Source organism: Hemibagrus wyckioides, linkage group LG01 (assembly GCF_019097595.1).
Source record: "Hemibagrus wyckioides isolate EC202008001 linkage group LG01, SWU_Hwy_1.0, whole genome shotgun sequence".
In the NCBI taxonomy this organism is placed as follows: domain Eukaryota; kingdom Metazoa; phylum Chordata; class Actinopteri; order Siluriformes; family Bagridae; genus Hemibagrus; species Hemibagrus wyckioides.
Window position 1 is genome coordinate 1,171,980 of NC_080710.1, and position 23,011 is coordinate 1,194,990.

Here is a 23,011-nt window from a genome sequence, read left to right on the forward strand (position 1 = left end):
ACGTTAAAGAGACACGAAACATCAGCTGTGTCTCAGATCATACTCACTATCACTGTGGAGTGTGTGTGTGTGTGTGTGTGTTTACCCGTGGTTTCTGGCCTCCTGTCTTTTTCACAACCCCCAGAGTGTCAAAAGAGTGACTGCGCACCCGTATAGCTCTCTACAGGAGAGACAGACAGGTTGACCTCACAGGTGTGTAATAGTTCATTAATAAATCTCTGTAGGAGAGGTCTCACTTTAAAGTTCTCAATGAATCCTCCTCCCGCCTCTGGGGGCGGGGCCACTGTGCTGGTGAGTGGTGCTGAGTTTCCCATCATGCACTGGGAGCGTGAGGACAGCTCAGACCTCAGTGCCTCCAACAGAGAGGAACGAGTGCGCAACTTCGGAGAGAGAGAGAGAGAGAGAGAGAGAGAGAGAGAGAGAGAGAGAGTGAGACAGGTGTCTGTGTGTAGAGACTGATACAGAGAAAGAGTGAGACAGGTGTCTGGGTGTATAGAATGATACAGAGAGAGTGAGACAGGTGTCTGTGTATAGAATGATACAGAGAGAGTGAGACAGGTGTCTGTGTATAGAGAATGATACAGAGAGAGTGAGACAGGTGTCTGTGTGTAGAGACTGATACAGAGAGAGTGAGACAGGTGTCTGGGTGTAGAGAATGATACAGAGAGAGTGAGACAGGTGTCTGTGTATAGAATGATACAGAGAGAGTGAGACAGGTGTCTGTGTATAGAGAATGATACAGAGAGAGTGAGACAGGTGTCTGTGTGTAGAGACTGATACAGAGAGAGTGAGACAGGTGTCTGGGTGTATAGAATGATACAGAGAGAGTGAGACAGGTGTCTGTGTGTAGAGAATGATACAGAGAGAGTGAGACAGGTGTCTGTGTGTAGAGAATGATACAGAGTGAGACAGGCGTCTGTGTGTAGAGACTGATACAGAGAGAGTGAGACAGGTGTCTGTGTGTAGAGAATGATACAGAGAGAGTGAGACAGGCGTCTGTGTGTAGAGACTGATACAGAGAAAGAGTGAGACAGATGTCTGGGTGTATAGAATGATACAGAGAGAGTGAGACAGGTGTCTGTGTGTAGAGAATGATACAGAGAGAGTGAGACAGGTGTCTGTGTGTAGAGAATGATACAGAGAGAGTGAGACAGGCATCTGTGTGTAGAGACTGATACAGAGAGAGTGAGACAGATGTCTGGGTGTATAGAATGATACAGAGAGAGTGAGACAGGTGTCTGTGTGTAGAGAATGATACAGAGAGAGTGAGACAGGTGTCTGTGTGTAGAGAATGATACAGAGAGAGTGAGACAGGTGTCTGTGTGTAGAGACTGATACAGAGAGAGTGAGACAGGTGTCTGTGTGTAGAGACTGATACAGAGAGAGTGAGACAGGTGTCTGTGTATAGAGAATGATACAGAGAGAGTGAGACAGGTGTCTGTGTGTAGAGACTGATACAGAGAAAGAGTGAGACAGGTGTCTGGGTGTATAGAATGATACAGAGAGAGTGAGACAGGTGTCTGTGTGTAGAGACTGATACAGAGAGAGTGAGACAGGTGTCTGTGTGTAGAAACTGATACAGAGAGAGTGAGACAGGTGTCTGTGTATAGAGAATGATACAGAGAGAGTGAGACAGGTGTCTGTGTGTAGAGAATGATACAGAGTGAGACAGGCGTCTGTGTGTAGAGAATGATACAGAGAGAGTGAGACAGGTGTCTGTGTGTAGAGAATGATACAGAGAGAGTGAGACAGGTGTCTGTGTGTAGAGAATGATACAGAGAGAGTGAGACAGGTTTCTGTGTGTAGAGAATGATACAGAGAGAGTGAGACAGGCGTCTGTGTGTAGAGAATGATACAGAGAGAGTGAGACAGGTGTCTGTGTGTAGAGAATGATACAGAGAGAGTGAGACAGGTTTCTGTGTGTAGAGAATGATACAGAGAGAGTGAGACAGGTTTCTGTGTGTAGAGAATGATACAGAGAGAGTGAGACAGGTGTCTGTGTGTAGAGAATGATACAGAGAGAGTTAGACAGGCGTCTGTGTGTAGAGAATGATAGAGAGAGAGTGAGACAGGTGTCTGTGTGTAGAGAATGATACAGGGAGAGTTAGACAGGCGTCTGTGTGTAGAGAATGATACAGAGAGAGTTAGACAGGCGTCTGTGTGTAGAGAATGATAGAGAGAGAGTGAGACAGGTGTCTGTGTGTAGAGAATGATACAGAGAGAGTGAGACAGGTGTCTGTGTGTAGAGAATGATAGAGAGAGAGTGAGACAGGTGTCTGTGTGTAGAGAATGATACAGAGAGAGTGAGACAGGCGTCTGTGTTACCTCCAGTTTGCTGAAGCGCTCGGCTCTGTAACATGAAATCTCTGCGTTGATCAGTTTGGTCAGAAGAAACTCTCGGAACACAGAACCCTGCAAGATACACGCTAACATGCTAACTCTGACACACATGCTAATTTGGAGACACACTAATTCTGTGACAGATGCTAACTTTGAGACACATGCTAACATGCTAACTCTGAGACACATGATAACATGCTAACTCTGAGACTCATGCTAACTCTGAGACCCATGCTAACTCTGAGACCCATGCTAACTCTGAGACACATGCTAACATGCTAACTCTGAAACCCATGCTAACTCTGAGACACATGCTAACATGCTAACTCTGACACACATGCTATCTCTGAGACCCATGCTAACTCTAAGACACATGCTAACATGCTAAATCTGACACATATGCTAACTCTGAAATACACACTAACATGCTAACTTTAAGACCCGTGCTAACTCTGAGACACATGCCAACTCTGAGACTCTTGCTAACTCTGAGACGCATGCTAACATACTAACTCTGAGACCCATGTTAACTCTGAGACACATGCTAACATGCTAACTCTGAGACCCATGCTAACTCTGAGACCCACGCTAAAACTGAGACCCATGCTAACTCTGAGACCCATGTTAACTCTGAGACACATGCTAACATGCTAACTCTGAGACCCATGTTAACTCTGAGACACATGCTAACATGCTAACTCTGAGACCCATGTTAACTCTAAGACACATGCTAACATGCTAAATCTGACACATATGCTAACTCTGAAATACACACTAACATGCTAACTTTAAGACCCGTGCTAACTCTGAGACACATGCCAACTCTGAGACTCTTGCTAACTCTGAGACGCATGCTAACATACTAACTCTGAGACCCATGTTAACTCTGAGACACATGCTAACATGCTAACTCTGAGACCCATGCTAACTCTGAGACCCACGCTAAAACTGAGACCCATGCTAACTCTGAGACCCATGTTAACTCTGAGACACATGCTAACATGCTAACTCTGAGACCCATGTTAACTCTGAGACACATGCTAACATGCTAACTCTGAGACCCATGTTAACTCTGAGACACATGCTAACATGCTAACTCTGAGACCCATGTTAACTCTGAGACACATGCTAACATGCTAACTCTGAGACCCATGTTAACTCTGAGACACATGCTAACATGCTAACTCTGAGACCCATGTTAACTCTGAGACCCATGCTAACATGCTAACTCTGAGACCCATGTTAACTCTGAGACCCATGCTAACATGCTAACTCTGAGACCCATGCTAAAGCTGAGACCCATGCTAACTCTGAGACCCACGCTAAAACTGAGACCCATGCTAACTCTGAGACACATGCTAACATGCTAACTCTGAGACCCATGTTAACTCTGAGACACATGCTAACATGCTAACTCTGAGACCCATGTTAACTCTGAGACACATGCTAACATGCTAACTCTGAGACCCATGTTAACTCTGAGACACATGCTAACATGCTAACTCTGAGACCCATGTTAACTCTGAGACCCATGCTAACATGCTAACTCTGAGACCCATGTTAACTCTGAGACCCATGCTAACATGCTAACTCTGAGACCCATGCTAAAGCTGAGACCCATGTTAACTCTGAGACCCATGCTAACTCTGAGACCCTGTGCTAGTCAGTGTAGCCACTGGACAGAGTGTTGCTTATGTTTTGAAGGCGATCTGTTCAGCTGAGTTTCAGTGGAGTTTCTGTTCAGCTTCATACAGATTCTCACCTCAGTGAATATGGGAGGGTTTGGGAGAGACGGGCCAAACGGGGGCACATCCTCCCTGGCTGTGATGGACACCTGTCAATCAAAGAGGCAGTTATACTACACACAAACCTAGTGTCTCTGCCACACCCACACCCACACACACCTACCTGAAATGCCCCCCCATCACCTCCATCTGCCCCGTTTTCTCGTTTGACCCTCCTCACAGCGATGAAGCAGTGCAGGAAGTGAGAGCTGATGACATCACAAAGAAAAGGTGTTCTTCCTTCCTGATACACCACGGCCACGATGTCATTTCCTATGTGTCGCTTCCTCTGGAGCTGAACACACAACCACTGCACTGTGGGCGTGTCCCAAACCACATTCACTATTCACTATACACTCCACATTATGACTGCACTGTGGGTGTGTCCCAAACCACACTCACTATTCACTATACATCATCACTGCACTGTAGGCGTGTCCCAAATCACACTCACTATTCACTATACACTCCACATCATCACTGCACTGTGGGCGTGTCCCAAACCACACTCACTATTCAGTATACACTATACATCATCATTGCAGTGTGGGCGTGTTCCAAACCACACTCACTATTCACTATACACTCCACATCATCGCTGCACTGTGGGCGTGTCCCAAACCACACACACTATACACTCCACATCATCACTGCACTGTGAGTGTGTCCCAAACCACACACACAACATTCACTATACACTCCACATCATCACTGCACTGTGGGCGTGTCCCAAACCACACACACTATACACTCCACATCATCACTGCACTGTGGGTGTGTCCCAAACCACACACACTGTTCACTATACACTCCACATCATCACTGCACTATGGGTGTGTCCCAAACCACGCTCACTATTCACTATACACTCTCATCATCACTGCACTGTGGGCGTGTCCAAACCACACACACTGTTCACTATACACTCCACATCATCACTGCACTGTGGGCGTGTCCCAAACCACACACACTGTTCACTATACACTCCACATCATCACTGCACTATGGGTGTGTCCCAAACCACACACACTGTTCACTATACACTCCACATCATCACTGCACTGTGGGCGTGTCCCAAATCACGCTCACTATTCACTATACACTCTCATCATCACTCCACTGTGGGCGTGTCCCAAACCACACACACTATACACTCCACATCATCACTGCACTGTGGGTGTGTCCCAAACCACACACACAACATTCACTATACACTCCACATCATCACTGCACTGTGGGCGTGTCTTTGATGAATTTGTGAGGAAGTAAAATACTGTGATATGTGAAAATGTTGCAGGTTTTCAGATAATAACATTAAGAGGATTAAACACAGGGGTCAGATTTCTGAAGTCAACATAATAATAATAATAATAATGACAATAATAATAGTAATAATAAGTAGGGTTGTCTTGTCCTACCTGCTGTGTGTCTCCGTCTGTAAAAGGTAGTTTAGTTGATACGTGGAACATGATTTCACGGCCATGAAAGGAAGTAAACACCGCCTCACTTCCTGTTTGGCCATGTGACACATCCAGACCCCCTCTGAAGCTGAACAATCAGCGTGATCACTTACACATGTGATCAACACTAACGTCATCAACACATGCGGCATGAGTTTCTCCAGCAACTACAGTTGTGGTGTGTTGTTCTGATATTGTGGTGTGATGTTGTGATATTGTGGTGTGATGTTATGATATTGTGGTGTGTTGTTCTGATATTGGGGTGTGTTGTGGTGATATTGTGGTGTGATGTGATATTGGGGTGTGATGTTGTGATATTGTGGTGTGATGTGATATTGTGGTGTGATGTTGTGATATTGGGGTGTGATGTGATATTGTGGTGTGATGTGATATTGTGGTGTGATGTTGTGATATTGGGGTGTGTTGTGATATTGGGGTGTGATGTGATATTGGGGTGTGATGTTGTGATTGTGGTGTGATGTTGTGATATTGTGGTGTGATGTTGTGATATTGTGGTGTGATGTTGTGATATTGGGGTGTGATGTTGTGATATTGTGGTGTGATGTGATATTGTGGTGTGATGTTGTGATATTGTGGTGTGATGTTGTGATATTGGGGTGTGTTGTTCTGATATTGTGGTGTGATGTGATATTGTGGTGTGATGTGATATTGTGGTGTGATGTTATGATATTGTGGTGTGTTGTTCTGATATTGGGGTGTGTTGTGGTGATATTGGGGTGTGATGTGATATTGGGGTGTGTTGTGATATTGTGGTGTGATGTGATATTGTGGTGTGATGTTGTGATATTGTGGTGTGATGTGATATTGTGGTGTGATGTGATATTGTGGTGTGATGTTGTGATATTGGGGTGTGATGTGATATTGGGGTGTGATGTTGTGATTGTGGTGTGATGTTGTGATATTGTGGTGTGATGTTGTGATTGTGGTGTGATGTTGTGATATTGGGGTGTGATGTTGTGATATTGGGGTGTGTTGTGATATTGTGGTGTGATGTGATATTGTGGTGTGATGTTGTGATATTGGGGTGTGTTGTGATATTGTGGTGTGATGTGATATTGGGGTGTGTTGTGATATTGTGGTGTGATGTTGTGATATTGTGGTGTGATGTTGTGATATTGGGGTGTGTTGTTGTGATATTGGGGTGTGTTGTGATATTGTGGTGTGATGTGATATTGGGGTGTGTTGTGATATTGTGGTGTGTTGTGATATTGTGGTGTGATGTGATAGTGTGGTGTGATGTGATATTGGGGTTTGTTGTGATATTGTGGTGTGTTGTGATATTGTGGTGTGATGTTGTGATATTGGGGTGTGTTGTGATATTGTGGTGTGATGCTGTGATATTGTGGTGTGTTGTGATAGTGTGGTGTGATGTGATATTGTGATATTGTGGTGTGTTGTGATATTATGGTGTGTTGTGATATTGTGGTGTGTTGTGATATTGGGGTTTGTTGTGATATTGCGGTGTGTTGTGTGTTCTGATGTGTTGTGTGATGTTGTGATGTGTTGTGATGTGTTGTGTGATGTTGTGATGTGTGTTGTGATGTGTTGTGTGATGTTGTGGTGTGTTGTGTGATGTGGTGTGTTATGTGTTATGGTGTGATGTGTTGTGTGATGTGGTGTGTTATGTGTTATGGTGTGTTGTTGTGTGTTGTGATGTGTTGTGTGTTGTTGTGATGTGTTGTGTGTTGTTGTGGTGTGTTGTGTGATGTTGTGATGTGTGTTGTTGTGATGTGTTGTGTGATGTTGTGGTGTGTTGTGTGATGTTGTGATGTGTTGTGTGATGTGGTGTGTTATGTGGTGTGTTATGCGTTATGGTGTGTTGTTGTGTGTTGTGATGTGTTGTGTGATGTTGTGTGTTGTTGTGATGTGTTGTGTGATGTGATGTGTGTTGTGATGTGTGATGTGATGTGTTGTGTGATGTTGTGGTGTGTTTTGTGATGTGTGTTGTGTGTTGTTGTGATGTGTTGTGTGATGTTGTGGTGTGTTGTGTGTTGTTGTGATGTGTTGTGTGATGTTGTGGTGTGTTGTGTGATGTGTGTTGTTTTGATATGTTGTGTGATGTGATGTGTTGTGTGTTGTTCTGATGTGTTGTGTGATGTGGTGTGATATCTGTTTTGATGTGTTGTGTGATGTTGTGATGTGTTGTTGTGTGTTGTGATGTGTTGTGTGTTGTTGTGATGTGTTGTGTGTTGTGATGTGTTGTGTATTGTTGTGATGTGTTGTGTGATGTTGTGGTGTGTTGTGTGTTGTTGTGGTGTGTTGTGTGATGTGGTGTGTTGTGTGTTGTGATGTGTTGTGTGTTGTGATGTGTTGTGTGTTGTTGTGGTGTGTTGTGTGTTGTGATGTGTTGTGTGTTGTTGTGGTGTGTTGTGTGTTGTGATGTGTTGTGTGTTGTTGTGGTGTGTTGTGTGTTGTGATGTGTTGTGTGATGTTGTGATGTGTTGTGTGTTGTTGTTGTGTGTTGTGTGATGCTGTGGTGTGTTGTGTGATGTTGTGGTGTGTTGTGTGTTGTGATGTGTTGTGTGTTGTGTGATGCTGTGGTGTGTTGTGTGATGTTGTGGTGTGTTGTGTGTTGTGATGTGTTGTGTGTTGTGATGTGTTGTGTGATGTTGTGATGTGTGTTGTTGTGATGTGTGTTGTTGTGATGTGTTGTGTGATGTTGTGATGTGTTGTGTGATGTGATGTGTTGTGTGATGTGGTGTGTTATGTGTTATGGTGTGTTGTGTGATGTTGTGGTGTGTTGTGATGTGTTGTGTGATGTGATGTGTTGTGTGTTGTGATGTGTGTTGTTGTGATGTGTTGTGTGATGTGATGTGTGATGTGATGTGTTGTTGTGTGTTGTGATGTGTTGTGTATTGTTGTGATGTGTTGTGTGATGTTGTGGTGTGTTGTGTGATGTGATGTGTGTTGTTGTGATGTGTGATGTGATGTTGTGGTGTGTTGTGTGATGTGATGTGTTGTGTGTTGTTGTGATGTGTTGTGTGATATTGTGGTGTGTTGTGATAGTGTGGTGTGTTGTTGTGATATTGTGGTGTGTTGTGATATTGGGGTGTGATGTTGTGATATTGGGGTGTGTTGTGATATTGTGGTGTGTTGTGATATTGTGGTGTGATGTTGTGATATTGGGGTGTGTTGTGATATTGTGGTGTGATGCTGTGATATTGTGGTGTGTTGTGATAGTGTGGTGTGATGTGATATTGTGATATTGTGGTGTGTTGTGATATTATGGTGTGTTGTGATATTGTGGTGTGTTGTGATATTGGGGTTTGTTGTGATATTGCGGTGTGTTGTGTGTTCTGATGTGTTGTGTGATGTTGTGATGTGTTGTGTGTTGTGATGTGTTGTGTGATGTTGTGATGTGTGTTGTGATGTGTTGTGTGATGTTGTGGTGTGTTGTGTGATGTGGTGTGTTATGTGTTATGGTGTGATGTGTTGTGTGATGTGGTGTGTTATGTGTTATGGTGTGTTGTTGTGTGTTGTGATGTGTTGTGTGTTGTTGTGATGTGTTGTGTGTTGTTGTGGTGTGTTGTGTGATGTTGTGATGTGTGTTGTTGTGATGTGTTGTGTGATGTTGTGGTGTGTTGTGTGATGTTGTGATGTGTTGTGTGATGTGGTGTGTTATGTGTTATGGTGTGATGTGTTGTGTGATGTGATGTGTTGTGTGTTGTTCTGATGTGTTGTGTGATGTGGTGTGTTATGCGTTATGGTGTGTTGTTGTGTGTTGTGATGTGTTGTGTGATGTTGTGTGTTGTTGTGATGTGTTGTGTGATGTGATGTGTGTTGTGATGTGTGATGTGATGTGTTGTGTGATGTTGTGGTGTGTTTTGTGATGTGTGTTGTGTGTTGTTGTGATGTGTTGTGTGATGTTGTGGTGTGTTGTGTGTTGTTGTGATGTGTTGTGTGATGTTGTGGTGTGTTGTGTGATGTGTGTTGTTTTGATATGTTGTGTGATGTGATGTGTTGTGTGTTGTTCTGATGTGTTGTGTGATGTGGTGTGATATCTGTTTTGATGTGTTGTGTGATGTTGTGATGTGTTGTTGTGTGTTGTGATGTGTTGTGTGTTGTTGTGATGTGTTGTGTGTTGTGATGTGTTGTGTATTGTTGTGATGTGTTGTGTGATGTTGTGGTGTGTTGTGTGTTGTTGTGATGTTTTGTGTGATGCTGTGTGATGTTGTGATGTGTTGTGTGATGTGATGTGTGTTGTGATGTGTGATGTGATGTGTTGTGTGATGTTGTGGTGTGTTTTGTGATGTGTGTTGTGTGTTGTTGTGATGTGTTGTGTGATGTTGTGGTGTGTTGTGTGTTGTTGTGATGTGTTGTGTGATGTTGTGGTGTGTTGTGTGATGTGTGTTGTTTTGATATGTTGTGTGATGTGATGTGTTGTGTGTTGTTCTGATGTGTTGTGTGATGTGGTGTGATATCTGTTTTGATGTGTTGTGTGATGTTGTGATGTGTTGTGTGATGTTGTGGTGTGTTGTGTGTTGTTGTGATGTTTTGTGTGATGCTGTGTGATGTTGTGATGTGTTGTGTGTTGTGATGTGTTGTGTGATGTTTTGATGTGTTGTGTGATGTTGTGGTGTGTTGTGTGATGTGGTGTGTTGTGTGTTGTGATGTGTTGTGTGTTGTGATGTGTTGTATGATGTGATGTGTGTTGTTGTGGTGTGTTGTGTGTTGTGATGTGTTGTGTGTTGTTGTGGTGTGTTGTGTGTTGTGATGTGTTGTGTGTTGTTGTGGTGTGTTGTGTGTTGTGATGTGTTGTGTGTTGTTGTGGTGTGTTGTGTGTTGTGATGTGTTGTGTGATGTTGTGATGTGTTGTGTGTTGTTGTTGTGTGTTGTGTGATGCTGTGGTGTGTTGTGTGATGTTGTGGTGTGTTGTGTGTTGTGATGTGTTGTGTGTTGTGTGATGCTGTGGTGTGTTGTGTGATGTTGTGGTGTGTTGTGTGTTGTGTGATGCTGTGGTGTGTTGTGTGATGTTGTGGTGTGTTGTGTGTTGTGATGTGTTGTGTGATGTGATGTGTTGTGTGATGTGGTGTGTTATGTGTTATGGTGTGTTGTGTGATGTTGTGGTGTGTTGTGATGTGTTGTGTGATGTTGTGATGTGTTGTGTGTTGTGATGTGTGTTGTTGTGATGTGTTGTGTGATGTGATGTGTGATGTGATGTGTTGTTGTGTGTTGTGATGTGTTGTGTATTGTTGTGATGTGTTGTGTGATGTTGTGGTGTGTTGTTGTGGTGTGTTGTGTGATGTGATGTGTGTTGTTGTGATGTGTGATGTGATGTTGTGGTGTGTTGTGTGATGTGATGTGTTGTGTGTTGTTGTGATGTGTTGTGTGATGTTGTGGTGTGTTGTGTGATGTGATGTGTGATGTTGTGGTGTGTTGTGTGATGTGATGTGTGATGTTGTGGTGTGTTGTGTGATGTGATGTGTGATGTTGTGGTGTGTTGTGTGATGTGTTGTGTGTTGTTGTGATGTGTTGTGTGATGTTGTGGTGTGTTGTGTGATGTGATGTGTGATGTTGTGGTGTGTTGTTGTGATGTGTTGTGTGATGTGTTGTGTGTTGTTGTGATGTGATGTGTGATGTTGTGGTGTGTTGTGTGATGTGTGATGTTGTGGTGTGTTGTTGTGATGTGTTGTGTGATGTGATGTGTTGTGTGATGTGATGTATGTTGTTGTGATGTGTGATGTGATGTGTTGTGTGTTGTTGTGATGTGTGATGTGATGTGATGTGTGATGTTGTGGTGTGTTGTGTGATGTGATGTGTGATGTTGTGGTGTGTTGTGTGATGTGTTGTGTGTTGTTGTGATGTATTGTGTGATGTGGTGTGTTGTGTGATGTGTGATGTTGTGGTGTGTTGTTGTGGTGTGTTGTGTGATGTGTGTTGTTTTGATGTGTTGTGTGATGTGATGTGTTGTGTGTTGTGATGTGTTGTGTGATGTTGTGATGTGTTGTGTGATGTGATGTGTGATATGTGATGTGATGTGTGTTGTTGTGATGTGTGATGTGATGTGTTGTGTGTTGTTGTGATGTGTTGTGTGATGTTGTGGTGTGTTGTGTGATGTGATGTGTGTTGTTTTGATGTGTTGTGTGATGTGATGTGTTGTGTGTTGTTGTGATGTGTTGTGTGATGTTGTGATGTGTTGTGTGATGTGTTGTGTGTTGTTGTGATGTGTTGTGTGATGTGGTGTGTTGTGTGATGTGGTGTGTTGTGTGATGTGATGTGTGATGTTGTGGTGTGTTGTGTGATGTGATGTGTGATGTTGTGGTGTGTTGTGTGATGTGATGTGTGATATTGTGGTGTGTTGTTGTGATGTGTTGTGTGATGTGTTGTGTGTTGTTGTGATGTGATGTGTGTTGTTGTGGTGTGTGATGTGTTGTGTGTTGTTGTGATGTGTTGTGTGATGTGTTGTGTGTTGTTGTGATGTGTTGTGTGATGTTGTGGTGTGTTGTGTGATGTGATGTGTGATGTTGTGGTGTGTTGTGTGATGTGATGTGTGATGTTGTGGTGTGTTGTTGTGGTGTGTTGTTGTGATGTGTTGTGTGTTGTGATGTGATGTGTGATGTTGTGGTGTGTTGTTGTGTGATGTGTGTTGTTTTGATGTGTTGTGTGATGTGATGTGTTGTGTGTTGTGTGATGTGTTGTGTGTTGTTGTGATGTGATGTGTGTTGTTGTGGTGTGTTGTTGTGGTGTGTTGTGTGATGTGTGTTGTTTTGATGTGTTGTGTGATGTGATGTGTTGTGTGTTGTTGTGATGTGTTGTGTGATGTTGTGGTGTGTTGTGTGATGTGATGTGTGATGTTGTGGTGTGTTGTTGTGGTGTGTTGTTGTGATGTGTTGTGTGTTGTGATGTGATGTGTGATGTTGTGGTGTGTTGTTGTGTGATGTGTGTTGTTTTGATGTGTTGTGTGATGTGATGTGTTGTGTGTTGTTGTGATGTGTTGTGTGATGTTGTGGTGTGTTGTGTGATGTGTGTTGTTTTGATGTGTTGTGTGATGTGATGTGTTGTGTGTTGTTGTGATGTGTTGTGTGATGTTGTGGTGTGTTGTGTGATGTGATGTGTTGTTGTGATGTGTTGTGTGATGTGGTGTGTTGTGTGATGTGATGCATTGTGTGTTGTTGTGATGTGTTGTGTGATGTGATGTGTTGTGTTGTGGTGTGTTGTGTGATGTGATGTGATGCATTGTGTGTTGTTGTGATGTGTGATGTTGTGGTGTGTTGTGTGATGTGGTGTGTTGTGTGATGTGTGTTGTTGTGATGTGTGTTGTTGTGATGTGTTGTGTGATGTGATGTGTTGTGTGATGTGATGTGTTCTTGTGTGTTGTGATGTGTTGTGTGTTGTTGTGATGTGTTGTGTGATGTTGTGGTGTGTTGTTGTGGTGTGTTGTGTGATGTGATGTGTGTTGTTGTGGTGTGTTTTGTGTTGTTGTGATGGGTTGTGTTGTGTGATGTTGTGGTGTGTTGTGTGATGTGTGTTGTTTTGATGTGTTGTGTGATGTCATGTGTTGTGTGTTGTTGTGATGTGTTGTGTGATGTTGTGGTGTGTTGTGTGATGTGATGTTTGTTGTTGTGATGTGTGATGTCATGTGTTGTGTGTTGTTGTGATGTGTTTTGTGATGTTGTGGTGTGTTGTGTGATGTGATGTGTGTTGTGATGTGTGATGTGATGTGTTGTGTGTTGTTGTGATGTGTTGTGTGATGTGGTGTGTTGTGTGATGTGATGTGTGATGTTGTGGTGTGTTGTGTGATGTGATGTGTGATGTTGTGGTGTGTTGTGTGATGTGATGTGTGATGTTGTGGTGTGTTGTGTGATGTGTTGTGTGTTGTTGTGATGTGTTGTGTGATGTTGTGGTGTGTTGTGTGATGTGATGTGTGATGTGATGTGTTGTGTGATGTGATGTGTGTTGTTCTGATGTGTGATGTGATGTGTTGTGTGTTGTTGTGATGTGTTGTGTGATGTGTTGTGTGTTGTTGTGATGTGATGTGTGATGTTGTGGTGTGTTGTTGTGGTGTGTTGTGTGATGTGTGTTGTTTTGATGTGTTGTGTGATGTGAGGTGTTGTGTGTTGTTGTGATGTGTTGTGTGATGTTGTGGTGTGTTGTGTGCTGTGATGTGTGATGTTGTGGTGTGTTGTTGTGGTGTGTTGTTGTGATGTGTTGTGTGTTGTGATGTGATGTGTGATGTTGTGGTGTGTTGTTGTGTGATATGTGTTGTTTTGATGTGTTGTGTGATGTGATGTGTTGTGTGTTGTTGTGATGTGTTGTGTGATGTTGTGGTGTGTTGTGTGATGTGTGTTGTTTTGATGTGTTGTGTGATGTGATGTGTTGTGTTTTGTTGTGATGTGTTGTGTGATGTTGTGGTGTGTTGTGTGATGTGATGTTGTTGTGATGTGTTGTGTGATGTTGTGGTGTGTTGTGTGATGTGATGCATTGTGTGTTGTTGTGATGTGTTGTGTGATGTGATGTGTTGTGTTGTGGTGTGTTGTGTGATGTGATGTGTTGTTGTGTGTTGTGATGTGTTGTGTGATGTTGTAGTGTGTTGTGTGTTGTTGTGATGTGTTGTGTGATGTGGTGTGTTGTGTGATGTGATGTGTGTTGTTGTGATGTGTGTTGTTGTGATGTGTTGTGTGATGTGATGTGTTGTGTGATGTGATGTGTGTTGTTGTGATGTGTTGTGTGATGTTGTGGTGTGTTGTGTGATGTGTGTTGTTTTGATGTGTTGTGTGATGTGATGTGTTGTGTGTTGTTGTGATGTGTTGTGTGATGTGGTGTGTTGTGTGATGTGATGTGTTGTTGTGATGTGTTGTTGTTGTGATGTGTGTTGTTTTGATGTGTTGTGTGATGTGATGTGTTGTGTGTTGTTGTGATGTGTTGTGTGATGTTGTGGTGTGTTGTGTGATGTGTGTTGTTTTGATGTGTTGTGTGATGTGATGTGTTGTGTGTTGTTGTGATGTGTTGTGTGATGTTGTGGTGTGTTGTGTGATGTGATGTGTTGTTGTGATGTGTTGTGTGATGTTGTGGTGTGTTGTGTGATGTGATGCATTGTGTGTTGTTGTGATGTGTTGTGTGATGTGATGTGTTGTGTTGTGGTGTGTTGTGTGATGTGATGTGATGCATTGTGTGTTGTTGTGATGTGTGATGTTGTGGTGTGTTGTGTGTTGTTGTGATGTGTTGTGTGATGTGGTGTGTTGTGTGATGTGATGTGTGTTGTTGTGATGTGTGTTGTCGTGATGTGTTGTGTGATGTGATGTGTTGTTGTGTGTTGTGATGTGTTGTGTGTTGTTGTGATGTGTTGTGTGATGTTGTGGTGTGTTGTTGTGGTGTGTTGTGTGATGTGATGTGTGTTGTGGTGATGTGTTGTGTGATGTGGTGTGTTGTGTGATGTGATGTGTGATGTTGTGGTGTGTTGTGTGATGTGATGTGTGATGTTGTGGTGTGTTGTGTGATGTGATGTGTGATGTTGTGGTGTGTTGTGTGATGTGTTGTGTGTTGTTGTGATGTGTTGTGTGATGTTGTTGTGTGTTGTGTGATGTGATGTGTGATGTGATGTGTTGTGTGATGTGATGTGTGTTGTTGTGATGTGTGATGTGTTGTGTGTTGTTGTGATGTGTTGTGTGATGTGTTGTGTGTTGTTGTGATGTGATGTGTGATGTTGTGGTGTGTTGTTGTGGTGTGTTGTGTGATGTGTGTTGTTTTGATGTGTTGTGTGATGTGAGGTGTTGTGTGTTCTTGTGATGTGTTGTGTGATGTTGTGGTGTGTTGTGTGCTGTGATGTGTGATGTTGTGGTGTGTTGTTGTGGTGTGTTGTTGTGATGTGTTGTGTGTTGTGATGTGATGTGTGATGTTGTGGTGTGTTGTTGTGTGATATGTGTTGTTTTGATGTGTTGTGTGATGTGATGTGTTGTGTGTTGTTGTGATGTGTTGTGTGATGTTGTGGTGTGTTGTGTGATGTGTGTTGTTTTGATGTGTTGTGTGATGTGATGTGTTGTGTGTTGTTGTGATGTGTTGTGTGATGTTGTGGTGTGTTGTGTGATGTGATGTGTTGTTGTGATGTGTTGTGTGATGTTGTGGTGTGTTGTGTGATGTGATGCATTGTGTGTTGTTGTGATGTGTTGTGTGATGTGATGTGTTGTGTTGTGGTGTGTTGTGTGATGTGATGTGTTGTTGTGTGTTGTGATGTGTTGTGTGATGTTGTAGTGTGTTGTGTGTTGTTGTGATGTGTTGTGTGTTGTTGTGATGTGTGTTGTTGTGATGTGTTGTGTGATGTGATGTGTTGTGTGATGTGATGTGTGTTGTTGTGATGTGTTGTGTGATGTTGTGGTGTGTTGTGTGATGTGTGTTGTTTTGATGTGTTGTGTGATGTGATGTGTTGTGTGTTGTTGTGATGTGTTGTGTGATGTTGTGGTGTGTTGTGTGATGTGATGTGTTGTTGTGATGTGTTGTTGTGATGTGTTGTGTGTTGTTGTGATGTGTTGTGTGATGTGATGTGTTGTGTTGTGGTGTGTTGTGTGATGTGATGTGTTGTTGTGTGTTGTGATGTGTTGTGTGATGTTGTGGTGTGTTGTGTGTTGTTGTGATGTGTTGTGTGATGTGGTGTGTTGTGTGATGTGATGTGTGTTGTTGTGATGTGTGTTGTTGTGATGTGTGTTGTTTTGATGTGTTGTGTGATGTGATGTGTTGTGTGTTGTTGTGATGTGTTGTGTGATGTTGTGGTGTGTTGTGTGATGTGTGTTGTTTTGATGTGTTGTGTGATGTGATGTGTTGTGTGTTGTTGTGATGTGTTGTGTGATGTTGTGGTGTGTTGTGTGATGTGATGTGTTGTTGTGATGTGTTGTGTGATGTTGTGGTGTGTTGTGTGATGTGATGCATTGTGTGTTGTTGTGATGTGTTGTGTGATGTGATGTGTTGTGTTGTGGTGTGTTGTGTGATGTGATGTGATGCATTGTGTGTTGTTGTGATGTGTGATGTTGTGGTGTGTTGTGTGTTGTTGTGATGTGTTGTGTGATGTGGTGTGTTGTGTGATGTGATGTGTGTTGTTGTGATGTGTGTTGTTGTGATGTGTTGTGTGATGTGATGTGTTGTGTGATGTGATGTGTTGTTGTGTGTTGTGATGTGTTGTGTGTTGTTGTGATGTGTTGTGTGATGTTGTGGTGTGTTGTTGTGGTGTGTTGTGTGATGTGATGTGTGTTGTTGTGGTGTGTTTTGTGTTGTTGTGATGGGTTGTGTGATGTGGTGTGTTGTGTGATGTGTGTTGTTTTGATGTGTTGTGTGATGTCATGTGTTGTGTGTTGTTGTGATGTGTTGTGTGATGTTGTGGTGTGTTGTGTGATGTGATGTGTGTTGTGTGTTGTTGTGATGTGTTGTGTGTTGTTGTGATGTGTTGTGTGATGTTGTGGTGTGTTGTGTGATGTGATGTGTGATGTTGTGGTGTGTTGTGTGATGTGATGTGTGATGTTGTGGTGTGTTGTGTGATGTGATGTGTGATGTTGTGGTGTGTTGTGTGATGTGTTGTGTGTTGTTGTGATGTGTTGTGTGATGTGATGTGTGATGTTGTGGTGTGTTGTGTGATGTGATGTGTGATGTGATGTGTTGTGTGATGTGATGTGTGTTGTTGTGATGTGTGATGTGATGTGTTGTGTGTTGTTGTGATGTGTTGTGTGATGTGTTGTGTGTTGTTGTGATGTGATGTGTGATGTTGTGGTGTGTTGTTGTGGTGTGTTGTGTGATGTGTGTTGTTTTGATGTGTTGTGTGATGTGATGTGTTGTGTGTTGTTGTGATGTGTTGTGTGATGTTGTGGTGTGTTGTGATGTGTGATGTGGTGTGTTGTGTGATGTGATGTGTTGTTGTGATGTGTTGTGTGTTGTGATGTGATGTGTGATGTTGTGGTGTGTTGTTGTGTGATGTGTGTTGTTTTGATGTGTTATGTGATGTGACGTGTTGTGTGTTGTTGTGATGTGTTGTGTGATGTTGTGGTGTGTTGTGTGATGTGTGTTGTTTTGATGTGTTGTGTGATGTGATGTGTTGTGTGTTGTTGTGATGTGTTGTGTGATGTTGTGGTGTGTTGTGTGATGTGATGTGTTGTTGTGATGTGTTGTGTGATGTTGTGGTGTGTTGTGTGATGTGATGCATTGTTTGTTGTTGTGATGTGTTGTGTGATGTGATGTGTTGTGTTGTGGTGTGTTGTTTGATGTGATGTGTTGTTGTGTGTTGTGATGTGTTGTGTGATGTTGTGGTGTGTTGTGTGTTGTTGTGATGTGTTGTGTGATGTGGTGTGTTGTGTGATGTGATGTGTGTTGTTGTGATGTGTGTTGTTGTGATGTGTTGTGTGATGTGATGTGTTGTGTGATGTGATGTGTTGTGGTGTGTTGTGTGATGTGATGTGTGTTGTTGTGGTGTGTTGTGTGATGTGATGTGTGTTGTTGTGGTGTGTTTTGTGTTGTTGTGATGGGTTGTGTTGTGTGATGTGGTGTGTTGTGTGATGTGTGTTGTTTTGATGTGTTGTGTGATGTCATGTGTTGTGTGTTGTTGTGATGTGTTGTGTGATGTTGTGGTGTGTTGTGTGATGTGATGTTTGTTGTTGTGATGTGTGATGTCATGTGTTGTGTGTTGTTGTGGTGTGTTGTGTGATGTGATGTGTGTTGTTGTGATGTGATGTCTGATGTTATGTGTGTTGTTGTGGTGTGTTGTTGTGGTGTGTTGTGTGATGTGTGTTGTTTTGATGTGTTGTGTGATGTGATGTGTTGTGTGTTGTTGTGATGTGTTGTGTGATGTTGTGGTGTGTTGTGTGATGTGATGTGTGATGTTGTGGTGTGTTGTGTGATGTGTTGTGTGATGTTGTGGTGTGTTGTGTGATGTGATGTGTGATGTTGTGGTGTGTTGTGTGATGTGATGTGTGTTGTTGTGGTGTGTTGTTGTGGTGTGTTGTGTGATGTGTGTTGTTTTGATGTGTTGTGTGATGTGATGTGTTGTGTGTTGTTGTGATGTGTTGTGTGATGTTGTGGTGTGTTGTGTGATGTGATGTGTGATGTTGTGGTGTGTTGTTGTGGTGTGTTGTTGTGATGTGTTGTGTGTTGTGATGTGATGTGTGATGTTGTGGTGTGTTGTTGTGTGATGTGTGTTGTTTTGATGTGTTGTGTGATGTGATGTGTTGTGTGTTGTTGTGATGTGTTGTGTGATGTTGTGGTGTGTTGTGTGATGTGTGTTGTTTTGATGTGTTGTGTGATGTGATGTGTTGTGTGTTGTTGTGATGTGTTGTGTGATGTGGTGTGTTGTGTGATGTGATGTGTTGTTGTGATGTGTTGTGTGATGTGGTGTGTTGTGTGATGTGATGCATTGTGTGTTGTTGTGATGTGTTGTGTGATGTGATGTGTTGTGTTGTGGTGTGTTGTGTGATGTGATGTGATGCATTGTGTGTTGTTGTGATGTGTGATGTTGTGGTGTGTTGTGTGATGTGGTGTGTTGTGTGATGTGTGTTGTTGTCATGTGTGTTGTCGTGATGTGTTGTGTGATGTGATGTGTTGTTGTGTGTTGTGATGTGTTGTGTGTTGTTGTGATGTGTTGTGTGATGTTGTGGTGTGTTGTTGTGGTGTGTTGTGTGATGTGATGTGTGTTGTTGTGGTGTGTTTTGTGTTGTTGTGATGGGTTGTGTTGTGTGATGTTGTGGTGTGTTGTGTGATGTGTGTTGTTTTGATGTGTTGTGTGATGTCATGTGTTGTGTGTTGTTGTGATGTGTTGTGTGATGTTGTGGTGTGTTGTGTGATGTGATGTTTGTTGTTGTGATGTGTGATGTCATGTGTTGTGTGTTGTTGTGATGTGTTTTGTGATGTGGTGTGTTGTGTGATGTGATGTGTGTTGTGATGTGTGATGTGATGTGTTGTGTGTTGATGTGATGTGTTGTGTGATGTGGTGTGTTGTGTGATGTGATGTGTGATGTTGTGGTGTGTTGTGTGATGTGATGTGTGATGTTGTGGTGTGTTGTGTGATGTGATGTGTGATGTTGTGGTGTGTTGTGTGATGTGTTGTGTGTTGTTGTGATGTGTTGTGTGATGTTGTGGTGTGTTGTGTGATGTGATGTGTGATGTGATGTGTTGTGTGATGTGATGTGTGTTGTTGTGATGTGTGATGTGATGTGTTGTGTGTTGTTGTGATGTGTTGTGTGATGTGTTGTGTGTTGTTGTGATGTGATGTGTGATGTTGTGGTGTGTTGTTGTGGTGTGTTGTGTGATGTGTGTTGTTTTGATGTGTTGTGTGATGTGAGGTGTTGTGTGTTGTTGTGATGTGTTGTGTGATGTTGTGGTGTGTTGTGTGCTGTGATGTGTGATGTTGTGGTGTGTTGTTGTGGTGTGTTGTTGTGATGTGTTGTGTGTTGTGATGTGATGTGTGATGTTGTGGTGTGTTGTTGTGTGATATGTGTTGTTTTGATGTGTTGTGTGATGTGATGTGTTGTGTGTTGTTGTGATGTGTTGTGTGATGTTGTGGTGTGTTGTGTGATGTGTGTTGTTTTGATGTGTTGTGTGATGTGATGTGTTGTGTTTTGTTGTGATGTGTTGTGTGATGTTGTGGTGTGTTGTGTGATGTGATGTTGTTGTGATGTGTTGTGTGATGTTGTGGTGTGTTGTGTGATGTGATGCATTGTGTGTTGTTGTGATGTGTTGTGTGATGTGATGTGTTGTGTTGTGGTGTGTTGTGTGTTGTGATGTGTTGTGTGATGTTGTAGTGTGTTGTGTGTTGTTGTGATGTGTTGTGTGATGTGGTGTGTTGTGTGATGTGATGTGTGTTGTTGTGATGTGTGTTGTTGTGATGTGTTGTGTGATGTGATGTGTTGTGTGATGTGATGTGTTGTGTGTTGTTGTGATGTGTTGTGTGATGTTGTGGTGTGTTGTGTGATGTGTGTTGTTTTGATGTGTTGTGTGATGTGATGTGTTGTGTGTTGTTGTGATGTGTTGTGTGATGTGGTGTGTTGTGTGATGTGATGTGTTGTTGTGATGTGTTGTTGTTGTGATGTGTGTTGTTTTGATGTGTTGTGTGATGTGATGTGTTGTGTGTTGTTGTGATGTGTTGTGTGATGTTGTGGTGTGTTGTGTGATGTGTGTTGTTTTGATGTGTTGTGTGATGTGATGTGTTGTGTGTTGTTGTGATGTGTTGTGTGATGTTGTGGTGTGTTGTGTGATGTGATGTGTTGTTGTGATGTGTTGTGTGATGTTGTGGTGTGTTGTGTGATGTGATGCATTGTGTGTTGTTGTGATGTGTTGTGTGATGTGATGTGTTGTGTTGTGGTGTGTTGTGTGATGTGATGTGATGCATTGTGTGTTGTTGTGATGTGTGATGTTGTGGTGTGTTGTGTGTTGTTGTGATGTGTTGTGTGATGTGGTGTGTTGTGTGATGTGATGTGTGTTGTTGTGATGTGTGTTGTCGTGATGTGTTGTGTGATGTGATGTGTTGTTGTGTGTTGTGATGTGTTGTGTGTTGTTGTGATGTGTGATGTTGTGGTGTGTTGTTGTGGTGTGTTGTGTGATGTGATGTGTGTTGTTGTGATGTGTTGTGTGATGTGGTGTGTTGTGTGATGTGATGTGTGATGTTGTGGTGTGTTGTGTGATGTGATGTGTGATGTTGTGGTGTGTTGTGTGATGTGATGTGTGATGTTGTGGTGTGTTGTGTGATGTGTTGTGTGTTGTTGTGATGTGTTGTGTGATGTTGTGGTGTGTTGTGTGATGTGATGTGTGATGTGATGTGTTGTGTGATGTGATGTGTGTTGTTGTGATGTGTGATGTGATGTGTTGTGTGTTGTTGTGATGTGTTGTGTGATGTGTTGTGTGTTGTTGTGATGTGATGTGTGATGTTGTGGTGTGTTGTTGTGGTGTGTTGTGTGATGTGTGTTGTTTTGATGTGTTGTGTGATGTGAGGTGTTGTGTGTTCTTGTGATGTGTTGTGTGATGTTGTGGTGTGTTGTGTGCTGTGATGTGTGATGTTGTGGTGTGTTGTTGTGGTGTGTTGTGATGTGTTGTGTGTTGTGATGTGATGTGTGATGTTGTGGTGTGTTGTTGTGTGATATGTGTTGTTTTGATGTGTTGTGTGATGTGATGTGTTGTGTGTTGTTGTGATGTGTTGTGTGATGTTGTGGTGTGTTGTGTGATGTGATGTGTTGTTGTGATGTGTTGTGTGATGTTGTGGTGTGTTGTGTGATGTGATGCATTGTGTGTTGTTGTGATGTGTTGTGTGATGTGATGTGTTGTGTTGTGGTGTGTTGTGTGATGTGATGTGTTGTTGTGTGTTGTGATGTGTTTTGTGATGTTGTAGTGTGTTGTGTGTTGTTGTGATGTGTTGTGTGTTGTTGTGATGTGTGTTGTTGTGATGTGTTGTGTGATGTGATGTGTTGTGTGATGTGATGTGTGTTGTTGTGATGTGTTGTGTGATGTTGTGGTGTGTTGTGTGATGTGTGTTGTTTTGATGTGTTGTGTGATGTGATGTGTTGTGTGTTGTTGTGATGTGTTGTGTGATGTTGTGGTGTGTTGTGTGATGTGATGTGTTGTTGTGATGTGTTGTTGTGATGTGTTGTGTGTTGTTGTGATGTGTTGTGTGATGTGATGTGTTGTGTTGTGGTGTGTTGTGTGATGTGATGTGTTGTTGTGTGTTGTGATGTGTTGTGTGATGTTGTGGTGTGTTGTGTGTTGTTCTGATGTGTTGTGTGATGTGGTGTGTTGTGTGATGTGATGTGTGTTGTTGTGATGTGTGTTGTTGTGATGTGTGTTGTTTTGATGTGTTGTGTGATGTGATGTGTTGTGTGTTGTTGTGATGTGTTGTGTGATGTTGTGGTGTGTTGTGTGATGTGTGTTGTTTTGATGTGTTGTGTGATGTGATGTGTTGTGTGTTGTTGTGATGTGTTGTGTGATGTTGTGGTGTGTTGTGTGATGTGATGTGTTGTTGTGATGTGTTGTGTGATGTTGTGGTGTGTTGTTGTGATGTGATGCATTGTGTGTTGTTGTGATGTGTTGTGTGATGTGATGTGTTGTGTTGTGGTGTGTTGTGTGATGTGATGTGATGCATTGTGTGTTGTTGTGATGTGTGATGTTGTGGTGTGTTGTGTGTTGTTGTGATGTGTTGTGTGATGTGGTGTGTTGTGTGATGTGATGTGTGTTGTTGTGATGTGTGTTGTTGTGATGTGTTGTGTGATGTGATGTGTTGTGTGATGTGATGTGTTGTTGTGTGTTGTGATGTGTTGTGTGATGTTGTGGTGTGTTGTTGTGGTGTGTTGTGTGATGTGATGTGTGTTGTTGTGGTGTGTTTTGTGTTGTTGTGATGGGTTGTGTGATGTTGTGGTGTGTTGTGTGATGTGTGTTGTTTTGATGTGTTGTGTGATGTCATGTGTTGTGTGTTGTTGTGATGTGTTGTGTGATGTTGTGGTGTGTTGTGTGATG

The 23,011-nt window shown here is 42.6% G+C and overlaps 1 protein-coding gene across 1 annotated transcript in view; it reads right to left on the reverse strand.

Moving 5' to 3' along the window:
- The window catches only part of rap1gapl (RAP1 GTPase activating protein-like), a 55,962-nt gene that overhangs the window by 1,649 nt on the left and 31,302 nt on the right, over positions 1-23,011 (reverse strand). Inside the window, exons 12-17 of the mRNA XM_058416871.1 lie at positions 5,543-5,672; positions 4,249-4,419; positions 4,103-4,174; positions 2,326-2,412; positions 237-380; positions 86-160 (exon numbers count right to left, since the gene is read on the reverse strand). Coding sequence (XP_058272854.1) covers positions 86-160; positions 237-380; positions 2,326-2,412; positions 4,103-4,174; positions 4,249-4,419; positions 5,543-5,672 — 679 coding nt within the window. The remainder of the gene's footprint in view (positions 1-85; positions 161-236; positions 381-2,325; positions 2,413-4,102; positions 4,175-4,248; positions 4,420-5,542; positions 5,673-23,011) is intronic.